This window comes from Myiozetetes cayanensis, unplaced genomic scaffold (genome assembly GCF_022539395.1).
Source record: "Myiozetetes cayanensis isolate MyiCay16 unplaced genomic scaffold, myiCay2020 scf16, whole genome shotgun sequence".
Classification (NCBI taxonomy): domain Eukaryota; kingdom Metazoa; phylum Chordata; class Aves; order Passeriformes; family Tyrannidae; genus Myiozetetes; species Myiozetetes cayanensis.
In genome coordinates this window covers 518,415-539,514 of record NW_026087270.1, presented here as the reverse complement: position 1 = coordinate 539,514, position 21,100 = coordinate 518,415, and the positions used below count along the sequence as shown (strand labels likewise).

Sequence of the window (21,100 nt, the reverse complement as noted above, 5' to 3'; positions counted from 1 at the left end):
GAAGAAACAGCGAAGAAAATTAACTCGATCCCAGCGAAAGTCAGCACATTCACTAATTAACTTTTGGTGACAGGAGAAAGGGAAGAGTTATTAGGAAGCTTCTGGTTGAGTTCAACAGAGGCAAGTTAAAAGTAAACAGCAATAAAGAGAGGGAGAATAAGGAATGTCACAGGTCAAAGAGAGGTCTTTGTTATTATGGACTCATGGTTTTGTGACTGGACAGGAACAAAGGGAAACCAGTTCCCAGAGATATGGCTTGCCTGTTTCTTTCTATTTGGGGTTTGATTTTTTGATTTGGAGGTTTTTGCTGGTTTGGGGGTTTGGTCAGTTTGTTTGGTTGGTTTTTTTAACCTTTGTATAATTTATTTGAAACAGATGAGGAAGGCATGGAAGTCTCCCTGAAGCCTGTATTTGGATTTTCCCATGAGCCCTGGTTAGGGGTAATGCATGATATAGTGCACCCATGCAGAGTCAGGCCTGCTAGACTGTGTCTGGAGTGGGGGGGGGCAGAAAAAGGGGAAAAAAATAAAGAAAAATGTAAATGTCACGTGTGTCATATTGACAATCTTGAGCAATAAAAAAACCGTGAGTCAGACTCAGAAGTACCATGATTTTAGTCTAAAAAATTTGAGACTTGATGTAACAAAACGAAAGATCTGATTAATTTTACTTTGCTTCATGTTTTGAGAGGGTCTTTAGGACCTGTTTTCCTGGCAACTTCATTACCCACAGTGATAGTATTGTAAGAAGAGGTAGAGGAAAATCACTTCACAAAAGCATGAACAGACCCACTGACCCACAATATTTTGAGTTTCCTAGCTGAGGAACACAGCAGATTATGACTTGGCTCTACAGGGTTATTAAACCCCTGAGCACTGATTGGCATGAAATCATTCACAGAAAGAGCAGCATCATTAGAGGTTTAAATTATAAAAACCCCAGACATCCTTCACTTGCAGCTCTGCTTCCACATTCCCTGCACCCCAAGAAGTCTCTTCTTTCCTACAAAAAACCCCCACTAGTTTTCACAGAAGGAAAAAGAGAAATGTAGCTGACCCTGCAGTTAGATACCTAAATGCCTTGGAAAAGGAAGAGGAAGAGCTAATACTGAAAATATCAGATACCTTTGTGAGGCAAAAGATCAAATGTCCTGTTGTGAGACACGACTGGGGAACTTGGATGGGTCCTTGATGACAAAGCCTGAAGTCCATAGGAATTTACTGGATTCCCTGAGAAGTAGGTTGGACTTGTGCACCTGTGGAAACAGTTCAGAAACAGATGTCCTGGAATTGCCTGAAGAAATGCAGAACTAATTTTTGCCCTGTGGCATTTGTTTGCCCAGAGTGAGCAGTTAATTGAGCAAAGAGCTCGTAGATGTGATTTGGGTAGGTCTGATTGGACATGGAAGACAGCTTTTCCACTCTTTTGTACGGTAACAGGCAACAGGAAGCTTGTTAGTTTACTGGTCATAAAAAATTCACATTTACAATGAAGTCTTCTAATTATCCAGCCAAATATTTTTATTTCTGTGTATATGCTTGCCTAGAGTGAGTACTGTGTGCAAAGCATTTCAAGCCTCCTTCATGATCATTTCTGTCTCACTACAATTGGGCAATAAATCAGATAACCACTGAATAATTTAAACACCAACAACACCTATCCAGATGAAGGAAGATTTTCTGTACTCCTTGTACTGTTATAACATGAACATACACACAGTGGAAAAAATAGACATAATTGGGTGTTAAAAAAAAAAAAAAAGCTTCATGAAGTAAGGAAATTCACCACAACTGTGAATCCAGTCACTGTGACTTTAATGGATATGAAGCCATTTCTGCCAGTACAGGCTTAGCTCACTGAGCAGTTTCATATTTGCAAGCTTCATTAAATACACACACTTACTATTTCCAATCGCAGCGAAAACAGAGATCTTTTTAACACCTCCTTTTTTAAAATAGCTCAACCCATAGCATCAAATTGAGCCATGTATTGCCAAAAAAACCCCAGTGTTCTCAGTCTTTATTTGATAATGCTGCTAGAACGAGGCCGTGCCAGGCTCAGGGCACGGAGATGTTGGCACCTTGCAGCTGAGAGCCCTGCAGCTACTGATGGGGCGGGCTGGCAGCCATGGAACCTGCTCAGAGGTTCTTTAAAATGTGACAAAGGGGATCAGTGTTAAACCCCATGCAAGAGAGAGGATCTTTTACAGTTTATGTTCCTGCGCCTTCTTTTTCCTGCATTAAAGGTCATCTGGGCGATGAGGATTAACAAAGATAGAGAAAAAAAAAATAAAGGTGCTTTTTCAATGGTTTGTTATTAGGTCTTACCAAAGAATTTAATAAGTTGAATTTTCCTATTAATGCAATTGAAAATTTAATGAGCTTCTTAATTTATGACTTCACTAGGCTTGAATTATAAAACAATAACACAAGCTGCACTCTAATTGCCTGAGTGTGTCTGAAGATGACAGCGTGTTTAGGCTTTCACTTTGGCATCTAATCTAAATATATTAACAAATAGCACAAAAAACATTGCAGTTGTTCAAAGAGACAGGACAGAATTAATTAATTTTTTTGTGACAAGCAAAAGCGTTCTATTAAAACCTTAACCTTCCTCTTATATTCCACATTGTGATGGAGAATTTCCAGGCTCTTTGCTTAATATTAATACAGTTCTGTGGCACCCTTGAGAGCTTGTTAAGAAAGATTATTCCCACTAAACCAATAACCTGAAACAAGCTTGAGCTGGTAGTATCATGGAACTTTAGGGGCTGAGCCAGGTCTTAGGTCTGGAGTGAACTCAGCTGTTGTAAACATGCCTGGAGCTGTAGGCACGTCTCTCTTCAGAAGGCACAGCCTGTTCTTTGCCCTGTTCCGTGGTACCTTTTTCTTCACTGACTTTCACATCCATTTCAAAACATCCTGGGGTGATGTAGAATCCAAAAAGGTCCCTGTGCTGTTCTGCTCCAGGTGAGCTCTGACCCTCCAGCTGGGAGCTCCTGTGGCTAACGGGGCAGTGCTGGGCAGTGGCCCGAGCTCTCCCTGGTCCATCTGCAGAGCAAACAGCTCTGGGCTCAGCCTGCTCAGGCCAGAAACCTCATCACGCCTCTCCTCACTGCAGCAGACGAGGCACAAGGGATAATTTTCACATGAAACCCAGGTTGTGAAATTTACCTCCCATTATGCCAACCAAAAATTTTCTTATCAGATAACATAAAAAGAAAGGTGTTAATATCTAACAGTTTTATGCTCTTTCATGACACTTTAATAATAGTGCTAACTGCAAAATTGTTACACTGCGTAGGAGTTGACGTTAACTTTGGTTTTTTAAGTTGTCTGCACTGTTTTCTTCGTGACAGAAAATACACAAGATTAAAAATTAAAATTAAAACATTTCATATTGCATGAAGTGAGGGAGGGATTGGTTGATTGGGGGGGGTTAAACATGTTATGATTGATGCTTCTGATAGTCATAAAAAATACATTGCAGAAAATACCACTGTAAGAGAAATTGAATATTCTCAAAATGAGGGTTTTCTAAAATAATGTGGTGTTTTCATTTCATGAAAAGTTACACTCTAATCTTGAATCAAAATCCGGTTTTCACCTGGATCTTAACTGAAAAAAGCAGTACAGCAAGTTTTTTATTTTGTCCTTGGGAAGATAGGTTTGTTGCTTAACTACCTGTGCCTTTGCACTCTGACACCTGCAATAACACTATCCATAAATTTGAATTTTTATTGTACCTGTCTGCAAATCTTCCCATCAGGTGGTGGTAAATTTGGGGCTGACCCAAAAGTTTCAGTGTTCAAGTGAATTCCCTTCCAAATCAAATGAGCCACTTACACAACATCTGTTAACTCCCTCCTGTAGGACAACTGTTCTCTGTCCAACAGTACAACTGGTAACTCTGTAAAAGGTCCTGGACCTCTGTGACAAAAAGGAGCAGATTTCTGGAGTTTCTGGTTGCTAGAAGAAGGTGTGCATCACTTTTTCATTTGTACTGGCTCTGCTCTCAGACAATTTATTGCAAAAATACATAATCTCATTGCAGGTGATCTCACTGACAGGTGGTAGTTCCTTCTTTAGGAGACAGTCTACCTACTTCAGAATTTTACAGGCTTTGTTGGTGGAACTAAGGGATCTGGAACGCTGTGAATCACTAAGTGATATCTAACATTGCTTAATTTGCTACCAAGGCAAGCAAATTCTTTCTACCATTCAATGTACCAATTACTTCATTTCTTTTTAAGAAAGCAACTTCTAGTTTTTGCAGTCGGGCTCAGAGTTTGAGGAAGGGGAGGAAAATAAAGAAAAGAAGGATGCTGTTCATGGGCATTAGTATTCAAACAGTCCTCCCTGGCCTGTCCCTTTCCCCTCCCTCTAAAGAAAAGACAAGAGGAAGAACATGAATAGAAGTAGTTTCAGGGTCTAACAGTGCCATTTGTCACTGCCAAGATTCATCAGTGATACAAGATTACAAGAGAGAACAACTGAAAGGTTAAGGATTTATCTAGAACATCTGAAACAGATATTAAACTGAGATTTATAGCAAAGTGCTTAATGAAAATTAATGTTTACTGTCTTAGCTACTGTAGTACTGGAAACAAAGAAACTTGTTCCTTTTCCAGGAGACATCACTGACCTCTTCACTTGATAGCAACACTTAAGAGCAGGTACATATGTTTAACATTTTGTATTTTGACTTCACTGGGCAGAAATTTAGAAGAGAAAATAAATATGTTCACAGGAGTGAAGTGCTGTAAGTGCTGGGGCAACAGCTTTCTGGAGATGACTGTGAGAAACAGGTCTGAAGTGTCTAAATGTGGTTCGCTGCCTGCCGAGACTAAGACCCTCTGAGCAATAAAAACTTCCATAAAGGCTCATAAAGGCAGTTTTATTGGTTTTGTAGAGCCATCATCGGGATTTTCCTTTCAATATCTATCCAATTACACGCTTTTTAAAAGAGTTACAGGCTTGCGGATTTCAGGGAGGTATTTAAAGGACGGGCAGTTAAGGACGTGGTTAGTGGTGGGATGGCAGTGGTGGGTTAATGGTTGGACTCAGTGATTGCAAAGGACTTTTCCAACCTAAACGATTCTACAGTTCTTGTAAAGATCAGTGGAAAACTAACGGCCCATGACAGGAGTGTTCCAAGCCTGACGTCCCCACGGCCCTGCTGCTCTGCAGCGTCACCAGCGCTGGTGAGAGCCGGGGTGCTCGAGCCACGTGAAAACCTGGCTGCTTTAGCTTTCACTGCATAACCCAGTTATGAACTCCATAAGGTTCTACAAGAATATCTTTTTTTAATACGAAATCTCAAAACCAAAAGTCTTTCATGTGTTTCTCTATCTTCAGCTAGAGAGAGAGAGAGAGAGAGAAAGACATTACAATTTCCACGTTGTGCTTTTTGCCCTAAGTGTGCCTTATCTACTTTTACCTCTGATTTTGGACAATAAAAATCAACTAAAATATTTTCTGCTCTTATTAAATTATGTTTAACAAGATGTGGTTTCTTAGTGCTGCAACTTCCTGTCTGAAACACTACACGGACTTTTATTTCATTTAAGATAACTTTTACTTGGAATGAAATCACAGTATTCCTATAAAACTATAGGATATGATGTGTTCATTATTATGTCTCTCAGTTTCAATAAAGGTATAGAAGGAGGAAATTTTTATTCAATGTTTTTGAACTAGTAGCAGCATTTCACATGTCATGAATGTCTGGATATTTATTTGTATTAAGGAAAACATTAAATATAGATGAATATAATTAGATCCCATTAAAACAAATGGCATTCTTCACCTGACCCAGGGGTTTTGTATTACTTTAGTTTAGCATTCAATAATTCTCTAATTCAATAACAAGTGAATCAGGGTTCCTCAGTCCCTGTGTAGATTTAAGGCAAAAGAAATCCCAATCTGGATTTCTAATTATTTATAAGTTTATTGCTTAAACAAAGCCACGTACAGCTAAGGGAAGGCAGAAAAACATTCAAGACATTAGAAATCCTAATAGGCACTTCTTTTCTCTTAAGATGTTTGCATAAATTCATTTTGGCTATTGTGATGCCTTTAGGGTGTTGACAGAGAAGAAAGAGAACCCTGAGAATAAGGGAGGATTTGTGCAAAGCAGTAAAACAGACTCATTCCTTTTGGAGGGCTCAGAGAGACTGTGCTTTACACAGAGATACTACAGCTAGTTTTAAATCTCTGTAGTCTTAATATAACAGGGAGGAATTTCTTGGCATTATTTTACTGACAAAGGTGAAATCATAACTAAAATTTACAGGAACACGCTTACTTTAAACAGTGCTAATTATGCAGATTTTGAAAATATAACCAGAAAGTAATATTTCAAAAGAACATTAAAACTACTTGATATAATAGCCACATATCCTATCCACATCCAAATTAGTTTGAAATACTCTGTAGAAACAAACAAAATTTACAAGCCCCCACCTAGAAATCACACAAGTGGTTCATATATACACAAATTTAACTTTCACAAGGAATATTTCTATTCTGTACATTAGTTATTCCCTGTGACACTCTGAGGATAGAATGTGAGGCCAAACAACTGGATAATATTTGAAAATCTCTCCCATCAAAGGAGCATGCACAGTAAGAGCACTGGGAAAATGTCTGTGCCAACAATATGTCCATCAACATTAACATACAAACACGGGCAGAATCTGGAAGAAATTCCAAGATAAACAAGGTGACACTAAATGGTTGTGCCACAAAATCCTTTTGTGCAGAAGTTAGGGGGAAAAAAAATTATTTGTTCAAAAGCACTACTTGTGATCAGCAATTTAATTCTGAATTAAGGAGGCCGCTATTATAATGTTTACAGAGCACCAACCCCTTGTGTTCTTGGTTAATCAGGTAACATGCACTGCACTACTCTGAGGAGGGCACATTCTCCCTGTTTTATAGCTGGGGACACAGAGGCAGAGAGGGAGTGATGAACCCAAGCCTGCACACCAAGTCAAGCTCATAACTTTATGTTACGTGGGCTTTGAAACCTCCCACATTGCAAACTCTGGAAAATTAAGCGCATTTAAAACGTCATCAGCAACACAAAAGGTGAGTGTTGCCTACATTAAGTAACTGTTATGGTTTAACCCCAGCCAGCAGCCAAGCATCACACAGAGGATCCCTCACTTTCCAGCCTCCCCACCGTGGGACTGGGGAGAGAACCAGAAGAGTAAAAGATGAAGGCAGTTTAACAGCAGAGCAAAAGCCACACACGCAGACACACAGTCAGACACAGAGCAAAACAAGGAATTCATCCCCCTTTCCATGGGCAGCAGGTGTTCAGCACGGCCCCATCAGGTGCTCATGGTTACTTAGGAAGACAAATGTCATCACTCCAGACATCCCCCCTCCTCCTCCTTGTTCCCCCAGCTTTATATACTGAGCACGATGCCTTGTGCTGTGGAATATCCCCTGGGTCACTTGGGGCCACCTGTCCTGGCTGTGTCCCCTCCCAAACCCTTGTGCACCCCCAGCCTACTGCGTGGTGGGGGTGAGGGACAGAAGAGGCCTCCACCTTGTGTAATCCCTGCTCGGCACTAAGAAAACATCCCTATGTTATCCACACTATTTCCAGCACAAATCCAAAACACAGCCCCAGAGCAGCTACTCTGGAGAAAATTAACTCCATCCCAGCCAAAGCCAGCACAGTAACAATCTGTGAAACTACCTGACCCACACACAGCCAGTTACTGACAGTAGATTACTTGAAAATTTTTCTTCTATTAATTCACTTCAAGACAATATCTGCTGACCTGTGATTTGACAGAGTGGTTTTCTCATGGAACACACCATTATAAAGTACGAAATTAGGCCCTACAGAAAAGATCTCTTGAGGACCCAGTGTTGCAAAAATGCATTCTGGCTCTATACCAGAGGTCCTATATCTAAACTTTTAGGATATTACAGCTTCTCTGTGAAAATAAAGAATGCAATGAATCATTTAAGTCTTTCAGCAAGCTCCCCAGGCTAATAGCCCACTACCAGACTGGAACTGAGTACCAGCTCAGTACCTCAGCAAGACACAAACTGGCTGAAGAACACACTGCCAAACTTTCCCACAGTGTATTTCTTTTATTACAAATGTAGTTTGAAAGCCTGGTCTGAAGAATCTTGACAGTCACCAAGGAAATCACTCACACTGCTTCTCCTAGCACTTGCTGTCAGCAGATTGGCAATTACCACTTTCCTTAATGGGGAAAAAAAGGGAAAATTATGTCAGTTGAGAGGCTCATTTGTTTATAAGCAAAATTTGAATCCATAGCTCCACTTAAGAGGTAGTGAACTAAGATCAGATCAAGCTTACTATAGTTTAAATTATTCTATTTTATTAATGTAAGATCTTCTTATAGGATTATCAGCCCTGCACCACACAGAAAACATGCAAGTGAAAACGCAGGTTTCTCGAGTTCCTCTGAGTAATTGGCATGAGAGATTCTCTGAGGAATTTGCTCTGAAGGATTTCATTTTTGTCCAAGCAAACCAAATGCACAAGGAGTTATGGGAAGGGATTCGAGGCTGTGCTACTATGCATTTTCTCCAAATAAATGGAATCTTTTTGTCCTGTATAGCAAAAAGTAGAGAAAAGCTATCTGAAATTGCATGTGCTGTGCCTCTGCAAGTCTGAGTTCATTTCAGCTTCACCAAGGAAAGTTTTGAGCATCTGTGAAAACAGAATCTGAGACTGCTTGAAAAGCATAAACACAACTCCTGCCAGAAGGCCCTGAGTCGCCTTCAGAAGAAAAAGAAAATAAGAAAATCTAAAAGGGGTAAAAAGCAGCAAAGCTGGATTTGCATGAGGAAACAGAGACATTTAAATTCATTCTAAAGAAAGATGCAAAACATTTTTATTTCTGACTTAGTCCTTATGTTTTTTGACATCTTCACTTTTTGGATAATTACAGTTTTTTCCTACAGGGCTTTATGACAGTTTTATAAATGCTGTCCCTTTTTATGCAAGGAGAAAAGGTTGGAAAACAGAGAGTTTGTGAAGTAGTGATATTCTTTTCCATGCATGTTCCTGATGGCTTTAGTTTTTCTTGAGGCAGAGACACAAAGAAATGAAAAAGCGTGACCAAAACTTTATTCCAAGCATTTTTTAGCACATACTTACTTTTCTTTAGTAAAGGTCTTGCAGAAATTTTAAAAAGTCACTGAAAATTTGATGCAATATTTTGCTTAAATAAAATTTAACAGGAAGGAATTTGCTTTTTGCAAGCCCACACCAATTTTCAAAAGATGTGGTTTCAGTGGAGCAGCACTAACTGCCCAGTGCTATCTGGGAAGAGTACAGTGAGAAGGTGCAGATGAGTAAAGAGATGAGAAGAGCAGTTTACCATCACTTGTAAAAACTGATCATGTGTCACTACTTGCTCACTAAGGAGCTGATCCTGTACCCACTGAAGTAAATGCCGAATTTTTCATAGTTGAAAAAACGGTGCTATATAGTCATAAATAACTATTGCTTAAATAGAAGCTGCAGTTCTAATACTGTAATAAAGAGGTTTTTAAAACCATGCTTCCAATTCTCAGAGTAGCAAGTCTTCAGACAGTGGAGTTCAAAGGTTTAAATATTCTATTTCTGAACAATGAGTAATAGAACAGTAGGGAACTCAGTGGAGTTAAAATATAAATTCTTTTCTTTCTCCCCCAATGGATGAACTGTAAGACCATGAGAAGACCACCAAATGGCATTTGCAAATAATAAAAGGTTTGTTTCTGATGAACCCTATTCACTTTACATGTAGCAGACACCGGCAGTTACAATGAAGTGATGACTTCATTGTTATGAAGTCATGTTATGTTTAACATAACATCGAAAGTGGAAATAAAGACTGAAATTAATTGACTTGTCACTGGTAAAATCTTTATTAATAAGCAGCTCAGATAAACACAAAAGCCTGAGACTTAGAGGCTATCTAGTAGAGATACACATGCTACTCTAATTTAAAAGTAGGTGTTTACACATAGAGTATAACCTGCATCCTCAGCTAAAACTCAACAAGATTTAAAGTAGCTCAGCAAGGAGTCCACATCTGAAGCAAGAGTTGCATCCCACATGAAACAAAGAGCCAGACAGGTAAAGGCCTGTATTGGCACAATTTTCTGCAGTCCTGGGGTTTAATCAGCACTGGAGCAGAGGCAGCAAAACAAGTGACAACACTGAATTCCACTGTGTAAGCCACACATCCAGTCAGTGGTGTGGTCAGGAAATAGCTCCACCTGTCAGACCCTGTCTCTGAAGACTGAAATTGAGGGGCAGATTTTATCAGACCTCCTTTAGCCAGTACATAACAGAGAGTAAATTGTATATAACTGTATGCAAGGTACTGAGTGAATCATGGTTATATTGAAATGCTCTGAACAACAATTGCCATAGAAAAGCTATCAGTGAAATCAGGCACATTCACACACTTGTACCAGCTAAATAAAAGTTCAATTCCTAGCTAACCATATTCAGCAATTGGTTACTCACTGTTTGTATGCACTGACTTACAAAACCAGATGATTCAATTGTCATAGCAACTGTATCCCAAATTTGGATTGTCAAGGTAGATGCAAACAATTCCATCTCTCGGTTTATGCAGCCCCTCCTTGGGCTGATGCACCAATCTACACTGGGGTACTAGAAAAGTGAGCAAGTGCTATTATGTGTGAGTGAAAAATGCAGGTGTGCCCATAAAGTGGCAGTGGCAGAGGGATCCTCACTTCGGGTACCACTGATGGTTCAGGGTGACAGAGAGAGGCAGCTACACCAGAGCCCTCTGGCTCCTGCAGCAGAAGAAGGAGGAGCTGTAGGAAACAGGGAACAGTGAGCAGATGGAGAATACCTGATTTTTCTCCCTGCCATAGCAGGTATGACCCCTTTAGATGACCAGTGTAGCTCATCCAGGTGTGAAGATGCAGAAACAGTCATCAGTTCCCACAGAGGGCTGTGGAGAGAGGAAAGCCATTTCCTTCAGCAGCAGCTCCCGGTGCTCCCTGAACTCTAAAGGATTTGCAGTCAGCTGGGGGTAGAAAAATAATGCTAGAAGGGAGATGAAGAGCTGTGCTGGGAAGTGTGTAGGGGGAGAGGCACCAAAGGCCTCCCTCCAATGCCAATAGCAAGCTGCAGATGGATCAGACCCTGGGATGCCCAGTTCCTAATGATAAGAGTTGTGAGCAGCAGTGGATAGAGCAAATGTCCTCCAAATCCCACTCCTGATGAATTGTCTGACAATGGTCACATGCTCTTTGTTAAATCAATCCATATGTCCTATAAACAACCTGAACCTACCAGACAGACACACACCATGTGAAGCATTAAGTGCCCTCAGCAAGGCATATTCATTTTAGGCTTTCCAGGTTCATTTTAGACTTTCCAGTGACCCATTGCCACTTTTCATTGTCATTTATATAGCCAAGGAGAAAACACGAATATAAAGCTGCCACTGATGGAGAAATTCTGAGTTCCAGAAGTTTGAGAACATCTTAAAATGGCCTGCACTTACCTTTGAAAAATATCAAGCTCACTAGAACTCTAGACAAGCACTTTGACTCTTCCCACCTGGGTTGGCAGCTCAGGACAAGTCCTGGGTACCACATAATGTCACCTGAATCCTTGTTAGCACTCAGTTTTTGAGCAGAGCCATTTCCCCCTTTTTCTTACTGATATGAAATTCAATTCAAAACACTATTTTTATGCAAGCAAATTGTTCTACCCATCAGTCACTAAAATTTGGCTGAAGGAGTACAGGTGAGCTCCTTAACAAGAAACAGAAAACCCTCCACAAAGAAGCAGAGTAGAGCCAGTGAGAAATGACTAACAGCAAATCACCACCGCTCTTCAGTAGCTCAGGAATAAAAGGCCTGGCAAAGAGCTCAGCCTCTTACACCTCACTTTCCAAGAACTGCTTGTTTCTCACAGGTCATGAATCAAAGTCTGCCCACTTATCACCCCTTCTGCACCACGTTTTGTAGCTGGGTTGTAGGCATTACTCTTTTTTTTTAATGATCCATATTGATCTCTTATACTAAGAAGATTTGTCAATAATAAACTGAGAACAGGAGAACAGGAAACTCTATCAGTTCCAGGTAATTGATTGTAACATAACAATATACAACATTTGGATACACATCTGTGTCATTTGATCTGCAGTCAATCTATCAAAGCAGTGAACTTCAGCACTCAGGGGCATGTCTGTGTAGATCTACCTTTTAAATTTTGCCTGCAGCCTTCTCTCTCTCCATTTGTGCTTTCTTTCCCAAAGAAACATCTCTACAGAGTGACATGAAAGCAGCCCAAAATTCTACCTGTATTATTTTGTCTCCCCTCCAATAGAAAGAGCACTGAAGTTTTCATGTCCTACTTGCACAATGTCCTGAAACATTTCTGGGGTTCTAGGTGAGCTATTCTAACTAGATACATAAAGTCAAATTACATTAAGTGCTTGCTTGAAATTCACTGAAACTCCTCTGGTTACCTGAATCAGTTCTCACAGGCTACTAAATATAAATGCAGTGCTATATTTTAAACCTGAGCTTTTACTTTTTAATAAACCTGAAAAAGTGTAATGTCCTTGCCAAAGTCACGCTACGAAGGCGATATGCAAATATTAAATATGAGAATGAAGAATAACTGAAAGGTATTAAGTAGAAATTGCAAGTAACTGCTGACAGTGCCTGAAAGCTAATGAAGCTAATTAACAGTATTCCCAGGGATAGGTCCACGGAAGGAATGGGGAATGCACAGGCTTGACTTTTCCGCCTTCTTAATTTATATTCGATAAGAATTCTATAAAGTCAGAAAATGGCAAGTTCTAATTAGTAAGGCTAAATAGCAAAGAAGACAAAGTAAACAAGTACTCATACCTTCCTCATAATAAATTCATAAACAGCTCTTCCTGTTCTTTCAATTAAGCCTGAATACAAAGGGACCCTTTCCTTTATCAGGTACCACAGAAACAGCCCAAGTTAAGTCACAGGATTATTTAGACAAGGAGGTGAATTCAGCATATAGTAGAACATCAGATCTTTTGGAAAAAAAAACATTGTAGTATGTGTTTTTCTCTAAGGGTTCATAAACTTGTGCCATTAGCATGTTGCAAGTCAAAGAAGTATCAGGGTTTCCAAATTCCAATTAATAAAATAATCTAGTCTTCAAACAACTTCCAATCTCAACAACACAGTAGAGGACAGATAACAGAAAGCCTCTTCACAAAGTCTGGATGTAAATTTATAATGTTCTGGACAAAACCAACTCCACAGTTGCAGACAATACTCAGCTACCAACATCACTGCAGCTACATAGGATTTACCAGGATGACACAGCAACACTTTAATTGGATTTAGATTCAAAAGGAGTTTCTGTTTCTCTCGTTGGTTTCACCTTGATGAATCAAAAATTTGCAAAGTATCAAAATATCAAAATATCAAAACCACTATTTCTCACATGAAGCTGCACTTAGAATAACAGAAAAATAAACAGAGGTTTCAGGAGATGGTATTTCTGACTAGTACAGAACACAAATGTACAGCAACACAGGCATAAGGCAAGTTGTCCACAAGATACAAAGCATTTATGAGGGGGAAACAACAGCAGGAAGACAGCTTGGGTATTTTGTCTGAGAAACACAGTGTAGGTATAAACACTATACTCAGGTGGCACCCCTATTTAGAAATAATGAGAATTCAGCTCCATACTCTGATCTTTTACTCCAAAAATCCTTTACTGGAAAAGGCAAAGAAAGCCATGTATGAAGGATGGCCTGAGTTAAAATGCCACCAGGGATACTGCACCAAGAGCATTGGCTACAGGGGAGTTAATTGGGGAATCAAGGGGGAAGCAGTGACACCATGGCAGCAGCCACAGCACTGTACTGCAGAATGATGGCTCTGTGCAATTCTGCTCCATCCCAAACTCACAGGATTGGCTCCTGGGACCACAAACCAACTGGGAATACCAAGTTTTTGACAGTATGAAAGTCCTTGAGTGGCAAACATTAAAAGTCACTTCATGTGTGTACTGATCTCTACTTTGGCTCCCCGATTTATAATTTTTCTTGTTCAAACTGGTGGATGAACCGAATGTTTTTAATTATTTCCAGGGTGTGCCCTTCAGAATTGCACTGCCTTCCCCATACACAGTACTTCTGTCCAGAGACTCCCTTGCTTCATTAAGATGGAAAGTCATTTCAGTTACAAAAAGCCAGAGTAATGGTGTTTTAATCAACTGAAGTGCACACAAGCTGCCACCATCACAGGCACCCCACGACACCAGTGCAGCAGCACGAGGCTGCAGTGCCTGCTGCCTGTGGCAGGGTGGAACCACAGATTTGCCTGGTTTAGGGATGACACCCATGGCTTCACTGAGCTCCAAAGTCTGCCCCTCTGAAGCTGACTTGGATTGAAAAGCACAGGATCAATAGGAAGCAATTGTGTGTTAGCACAATGCGAGCACAGGAGAGGGGAAAACGAGGCTATCTTCCTGGGAAGTGCTCCAGCACAACTGCTTTAGAAGAAGCCACGAGTCAGAGTTCAAACTTCCTCAAATAGATTGCATTGTAACTATTAGAAATCGCAGGCTTGGCAATGGTAGGATTGAAACAAAAAGCTAAGAACTCAGGAAGAATGTGTTACCTGATTTACAAAAGGAACTCACCCATGAAAGGAGGCTCAAAGAGAATAAAAATTCCAATCCTTGGCAGCTTGGCAAACTTCTTACGCCTTCCCAAAATAGAGGGGGAAAGAAGCTCTTTATCAGAGAGTCACGCTTAACTACTCAGAGCTCCAGAGGGCTACTTTGGAGCCTGGGGAGTAGCCACAGAAACATTCCATCTTCTCTGCTCTCTGCAGAGGAAATAACCCTCAAACCTGCCTTTGGCAAGGCCTCGGCCGTGTATCACTTAAGCAAAGCATTCCCTGTAGGAGTTTATCCAGCTGTGGGAGGTGACACCACACACCCACAGCCTCACTGGGGAGAAATCAGATTATACACATTCACTGGACAGCTTTGCTTCTCTCCTGATGCACAGTTTCAGATGTGCTACTGCTTTGCTAACCCTTCTTTACTTGGCCTCATTAATTCATCTGTATTAAAATGAGATACTGGCTTTGATGGAACTTTTGATAGCATTTTTCCTAATGAAATAAACTACAAATTTAAGTTAGAAAAAGGATATGTAAGTATCATATAATTAAAACATACACACATGTAAAGTCTGTGCTATTAGTAAGGCCTCAATTTTTTTTAGAAAATGCTTTCATTTTAGAGGTTCATATATTTCAAAAGTGTTCCAAATGTGTACATTACATCTGCATTTAAAATGTAAGTAAAACCAAACCCTTTATACAAGGTAGCAACCTTTAAAATAAATAAGTTTCTTTAATGAGTAATTTAATTCAAATGTGTAAACAAGTGGACACGAGTAAGTTAGGATCAGATGACCAGATGTGGGCATGTCATTTATACTGAACAAGCTAAGAGATCATTTTAAATTACACCAAAAAAAAACCCAAAACAAACCAAACAAACAAACAAAACCCAAACCAAACCAACCAAACAAACAACCAAAAAACACCTGGAAAAGAATTATCTGACCAGTTTTTTGGGGGAAATCCTTTTCAAACTAGACTTTTTTCATGCTTGTCAGAATTCTGAGTACTGCCCTATTACTAATTCTGCAGTTAAGTCCTTGTTGTTGTCTCTGAGTAAAGACCTAACACTGGGGCGTGTGTGGATGGGACAATTGACACATGAAATGACAGAAAGAGCCCTTCCAGAGGACGTTTCACAAATCCATTCAGATGGAGCAAACAAGTGTACACTGTGTACAGAAGCCCAGTAAGGGATGAGTTGCAGATGCAGACCTGAAGTTATCATTTTTATTAAAAAATATTTCAGCTGTAGTTGAGTCTCAAAACAGAGAAAAACACCAGAGGCAAAACAAAATTAGGTCTTGAAGCCGAGACAGGAGAAGGCAGAGAGGTAAAACTAAATAACATTACACAGGGAAGATAAAGGCCATTTTATTGTGTTTCTAGTAGCATTTGGAAAAGGAAAAAAAGAAAGAAAAGCTCACAGTGGGTTTCACTGCATGGTAGGACTGGATGGAGCTCATATTTCATGAGAAAGCTCATATTTCATGAGAAACAAAAGCAGATATAAAATACAGGCCAGGCACAGGTCTGGAAAATCATGGTCACACAAGAGGAGGAGAAAAGAACACCATGAAAATCAGTGTAAATGACACACAACTGACAGAACAATTCTGTCCCTCAGCTCTTCTCTCTGTCTTTGAGCAGCCCTGAGATGTTGGTCATGCTCATGTCTGGCATCAAACATTTATGAATCAGTGCCTTCAGCTGGGTGCAGCAGAAACCAATGGTTAATTTAAGGCCAAAAATATTCCCATTTTGGCAATAGCATTGTGGTAAGAAACATGGATAGAAAAGATGTAGTATAACATTAAATTTAGATTTTGATTAATACAGTAGATCTGTGCAATCTAACTTCCCCAAGTTCACTACACTTCAGAGGGTTTTTTCATGTAGATTCAAATCTGAAGTGACAGACTGTATCATGAGAAAGACAGCTAAAAGAAGCCAAATTTAGATGTCACAAATTCAGAAAACATTGGAGAGATTGGCAAGTGCTTCCCCAAACATTTACATTAAGCACGAATTATTGTTCTGATTACATCTTAAAGCCAGTAAATGAGAAAATATCTTTTTAAATAGTTACTCATCTCCTACTAGCATTTCTTTTTAATTTTTTTTAAAGCAGTGCATATCAGTAGAAAGTATTCATCTCTCAAAATAATTACCTCTGTGAAACACTATTACAAAAACATAATTAGTCAAAATTAACCACAAAATAGCTGGGTGTCGTGCCTGCTCTTTGCAGTTTTGTGGGATTTTTTAACAGTTCTTAGTCAGGAACATACCAAATTTAACATTAATTGCACAAAGTGTGTGGGTTTGCTACAAGGTATCACAGCTTCCCTAAAGTCAGGACAAATGACCACAACTGAAAAAAACTAATCCTAACTTTCATGGTACAATTTGGACACAGCAAGTGCTCCAGTATTTGCAACTGATTCCATCCAAGGTACTTGCTGTTTTCTGATAAGTGACCAAAAGTCTTTCCCCACCTGTTTCTGTTTCCAACTGCAAAAAGCTCAAAATGCTTTTGGAAAGGGAACAGAATTGTGGAACTTCCCCATCTTATGAGTTAAGCAACTACTCCAGTGAATTAATGATGCCTTAGAGCAAAGATCAAGCAGCTCAAATGGCTTAAAATTAGGCCCTTAGGGTTAGCAGGACAGAAGGGGTTACATCTGCTGGAAAATATAATATTCTCATGGTATAAACAGATCACCCATGCTCCAATATCAATGCTTTCAGAGTGCTGTGCTCAGGTTTTGATGGGTTTTTTGGACAGCAGTTTCCTGTCCTGCATTGCTCTGTGACATATTACACAACAGAAGAATAAATGTGGGCTTTTTCACTGATCACATCAGGAACTGGACAACAGCTCAGTAACATCTCCTAAAGTCTGGTGCAAAAGAATCAGTTTGAATCCTCCAGAGCCCACAGGAGGATGCTATAGACCAGCTCTGTTTCTATTTAGTATATACCTTCCTACTTTAATCTGCAGCTGAACACTTCTGGGAAGCAGCCAGGAGAAGGCCAAAGACTCCTTCTGCAAGATGTCTAGAACTCATTTCTGATAAAGCAAAAATAACATGCCCTTTACTTCTAGTAGGCATAGAATCACAATATCCCACACCACAGCAATTTTACTTAGTCGCTACTACAAATACCAGTCTGTAGATCTGATTTAAAAGACCAAGTATGACTGATCACCTAAGCTGCTTTAAGTGCAGTAAGGTGCAATGTGAACTGTCCTGCAAGGTGTTTCTGAGAGCTCTCCTAGTACCACAAAAATCAACCTAAGGGGACTGAGCCATCCCAGTGGTGCTTTCACTTCATCCTAGACTTGTTACCTTTACCTATAACAAGTCCAAAAGGCTGTGGATTCACCATGTAGACTAATTAAACTGAGGTTTTCAAGCAACAGTGACAGTGATGATAACAGTTTTATCAGCTGAAAAGCCCCAAACAAATTTCATAATTAGGTTGTGTTTTCCTTGATGCATTCCTGTATTATCAAGTTATACTTAGCAGAGGTTAGGAGCAGTAAAGAGATCCTACACACCTGCTAAAGCTGCCATCTAGGATTTTCACATCTTTATTATTCTATTTTCAGGTAAACATCACTGTGAAAGCCAGAAGATTAGACAGAACACAATTCTGTATTGTTTGTCTCTCCAAAAGTCTGCAAACACTGTACACAACTCCACCGTGTGCTGCTGTGGTTTCACAGCAGAGGAGAGTGCTCCATGCCACTGTGATTAATCACCACACCCTCCAGAGTTGCAGGGGGAGAAACCACACATTTACTTTTGGCAAATACACAAAGAACAGCCCTTTTTTAGGGCTCTAACCTGGAATCATGGCTTTCTTGTTCTGCAACTGGCCTTTGACCTGGGGTTTAGTAATCGCTTTTCTCCATCTCAGTCTCACCATCTGTAAGAGGGACACAGAGACATTCACTGCATTTCACAATTTTTATGACATCTGTAAATAAAGAGGCCTTCCAAGGAGTAATGTTACTATGAATTATACATCAATTATGGTTCACCATTGGTCTGTTTATCATTGCATTAACAAAACTTGTTCCTGTTTTCCTTTCAGCTACCAGAGGACACCCTGGTATCAGTCTAGCAGAAAAAGAAACTACTGGGTTTTTTTATTTCTAAATAATTACTTTACTTTCTTTCTTTGTTTAGGGATAAAATATAACATGGGATTCCAGCAACCAAAAAAAGTAAGTTTTCAGAAGTACATAAGGAAAATTGTATCCATATTCCAAGTATGGAGTAGGTAGAGATGCCTCAGATAAGGCCATTACACCAGAGATTAAGCACTGAAAAGGAAAGATGCATCAAAAGCTTTCCCATGAAATGCAAATTTTCCTTTTCAAATATGAATTTGATAAGCTACACAACTTCAGTTTTATATTTTTTTCCCTAGGCTGAATATTGCTAAAAGATACTGTAAACTTTGCATATAATAATATTCTTTATTAAATGGCACTGATCAAATGAACATCCTGAGAGGCTCATGAAGAATCCTGGTGAAATTCCCCCATCTAGTGGCTGTCAGCACTGAACAGCTGCCACAATTTCACAGTTAAAGGGCAGAGGAAAACTGTGCAGCTGCCAGTTCTTCCCCAAGTGCTCAGTCAGTGGGATGTGATCGACTCCACTCCATCTGTGCAGCTCCAGCCTGGCCTTCCCACGGAGGACATTCAAATCATGGCACTGGAGTTTCCAAAAACTCCAGGTTCACCATCATCAAAGCTCCACATTTCTAGGAAGCCTGAATTTGATAAGCTTGAAACATCAGCTGTGTCATGAGTAAACGTGGGGTTGAATTACAACCACTCTGCAAAGGGTAATACTTAGAAATAGATCTGGGATTTACAAGCACGTGCACTTTGACTGCCAGAAACAATGTCCGAAGATCAGGGCAGAGTACAACAATCACTCCCAACAACTGAATAGTGTCTGGCATGACAAATTATCATGTCTGCACATCACATACCACCTTCACCACCAGGGCAGCCAGCATTAGAAACCCGAATTCTGCAACAGTACCCTAAAACTTGTGTTTAATACTGATCTGTTGTGCTTGAGTTTTGTATAAGTTATCAATTTAAGCAAGTCACAACAAAATAATACATTTTGATTTGTTTTCTTTTGTCACCAGTGCTTTTTGTAATGAGCATTGAACCTCTTTTCTGAGGCTTGTCTATTGTCTGCCCCTTAAACAAGAATGTGACAAGATATAACCTCCATGACAGCACAGGCTTTGTTACCTATAACATTGGCTTTTTTGGCCAACTAAGACTTGTAAAATTGATTAAGATTTAATCTGCCACCTTGAAAGAGCATGACCCTTCTAATCCCCATACTGTACACCTTAAAATTTGCAAAATATCTTTTTTTAAGCCAGTTTTAAATACTTTGGGAAAAAATAAAGACTGAAAATCAAAAATTTAAATTTATAAAACCTCTAATTAACCGCTAAGTACTTTGGGTCAGCAATAAGCATTCTGTAACTACATCTGCTCCTCTCTTGAAATACTCCCTGGTGGTTCATATGCCATTCTACTCCCAGGTGTCCTCAACACAGGGATGACATGTACTTAAACAGTGTCCAGAACCTAATTTTAGTCTTAGAGGCACAGACTAGACAGGATTTAATTCAGCTGCTTTGAGAAGCAGAAAGTAATGGAGCACATCTGGGCTTTAAGCCAAAGAAGTATTAACCAGCAAGATCCCCCTAATGAAAAAGAGCAGGTCCCAGAAACCCTTATCCATAGACCTGCTTTACTTGCTCAGCTTTCACTCACCTAATCCCAGCCAAGATTCATTCCCACCCCTTCCTGCTTCTTATCCAGTCTCAACCGTTCTGCTCCCAGGCTCATGTCCCTCCCTGTGGGGTGCCCCCACAAAACCCACTGCCTGCCTGCCAAGCCTCCACGTTCTCACTGCAGTCCTTTCTGCTTCCCTCTGCCTACTTTTCCTCCTTCTACATCCTCACCCCACCTTACCAACCCTACAAACCTCCTCTCCTCCCTGTCAGGCTTCACTCTGCACAAAACTGCCTTCACTGCAGAGATGAAATACTGAAGTGGGGGGTCAGGGTGGGAAACACAGACACAAACAAACAAACCAACCCTTTGATTTGTGTGGCAACAGGGGCAGCCTGGAAGAACTAAACAAGTCCTCAAAATACTCAGATACCTTTTGTAGAAATTTCAAGGACAACTTGTCTAAGACAAAAGTATCTGTCAAAGTCTGAGTGCACCACCTAAAACACAGTTGAATTCAATTCTGAACTGGAAATTACCAGTTCAGGTTATTCTCAATCTTTGAATTTCATATAAGCACAGAACAAGGTGACAAGAGAAGAGCCCTTACCACACTGCAGGCACAGTGCTGAGGGTTTGT

General features: G+C 40.0%; 1 protein-coding gene and 1 long non-coding RNA gene across 3 annotated transcripts in view; one reads left to right on the top strand and one right to left on the bottom strand.

Annotated features, from left to right (window-relative positions):
- The window catches only part of LOC126637798 (uncharacterized), a 185,103-nt gene that overhangs the window by 136,426 nt on the left and 27,577 nt on the right, over positions 1 to 21,100 (bottom strand). The gene's annotated exons all lie outside the window — the stretch shown is intronic.
- CHST8 (carbohydrate sulfotransferase 8) overlaps positions 1 to 21,100 on the top strand; it is a 169,539-nt gene that overhangs the window by 146,896 nt on the left and 1,543 nt on the right. For both annotated transcript variants that reach the window (XM_050311273.1, XM_050311272.1), the window contains exon 3: positions 18,872 to 18,909. In XM_050311273.1, coding sequence (XP_050167230.1) covers positions 18,872 to 18,909 — 38 coding nt within the window. The remainder of the gene's footprint in view (positions 1 to 18,871; positions 18,910 to 21,100) is intronic.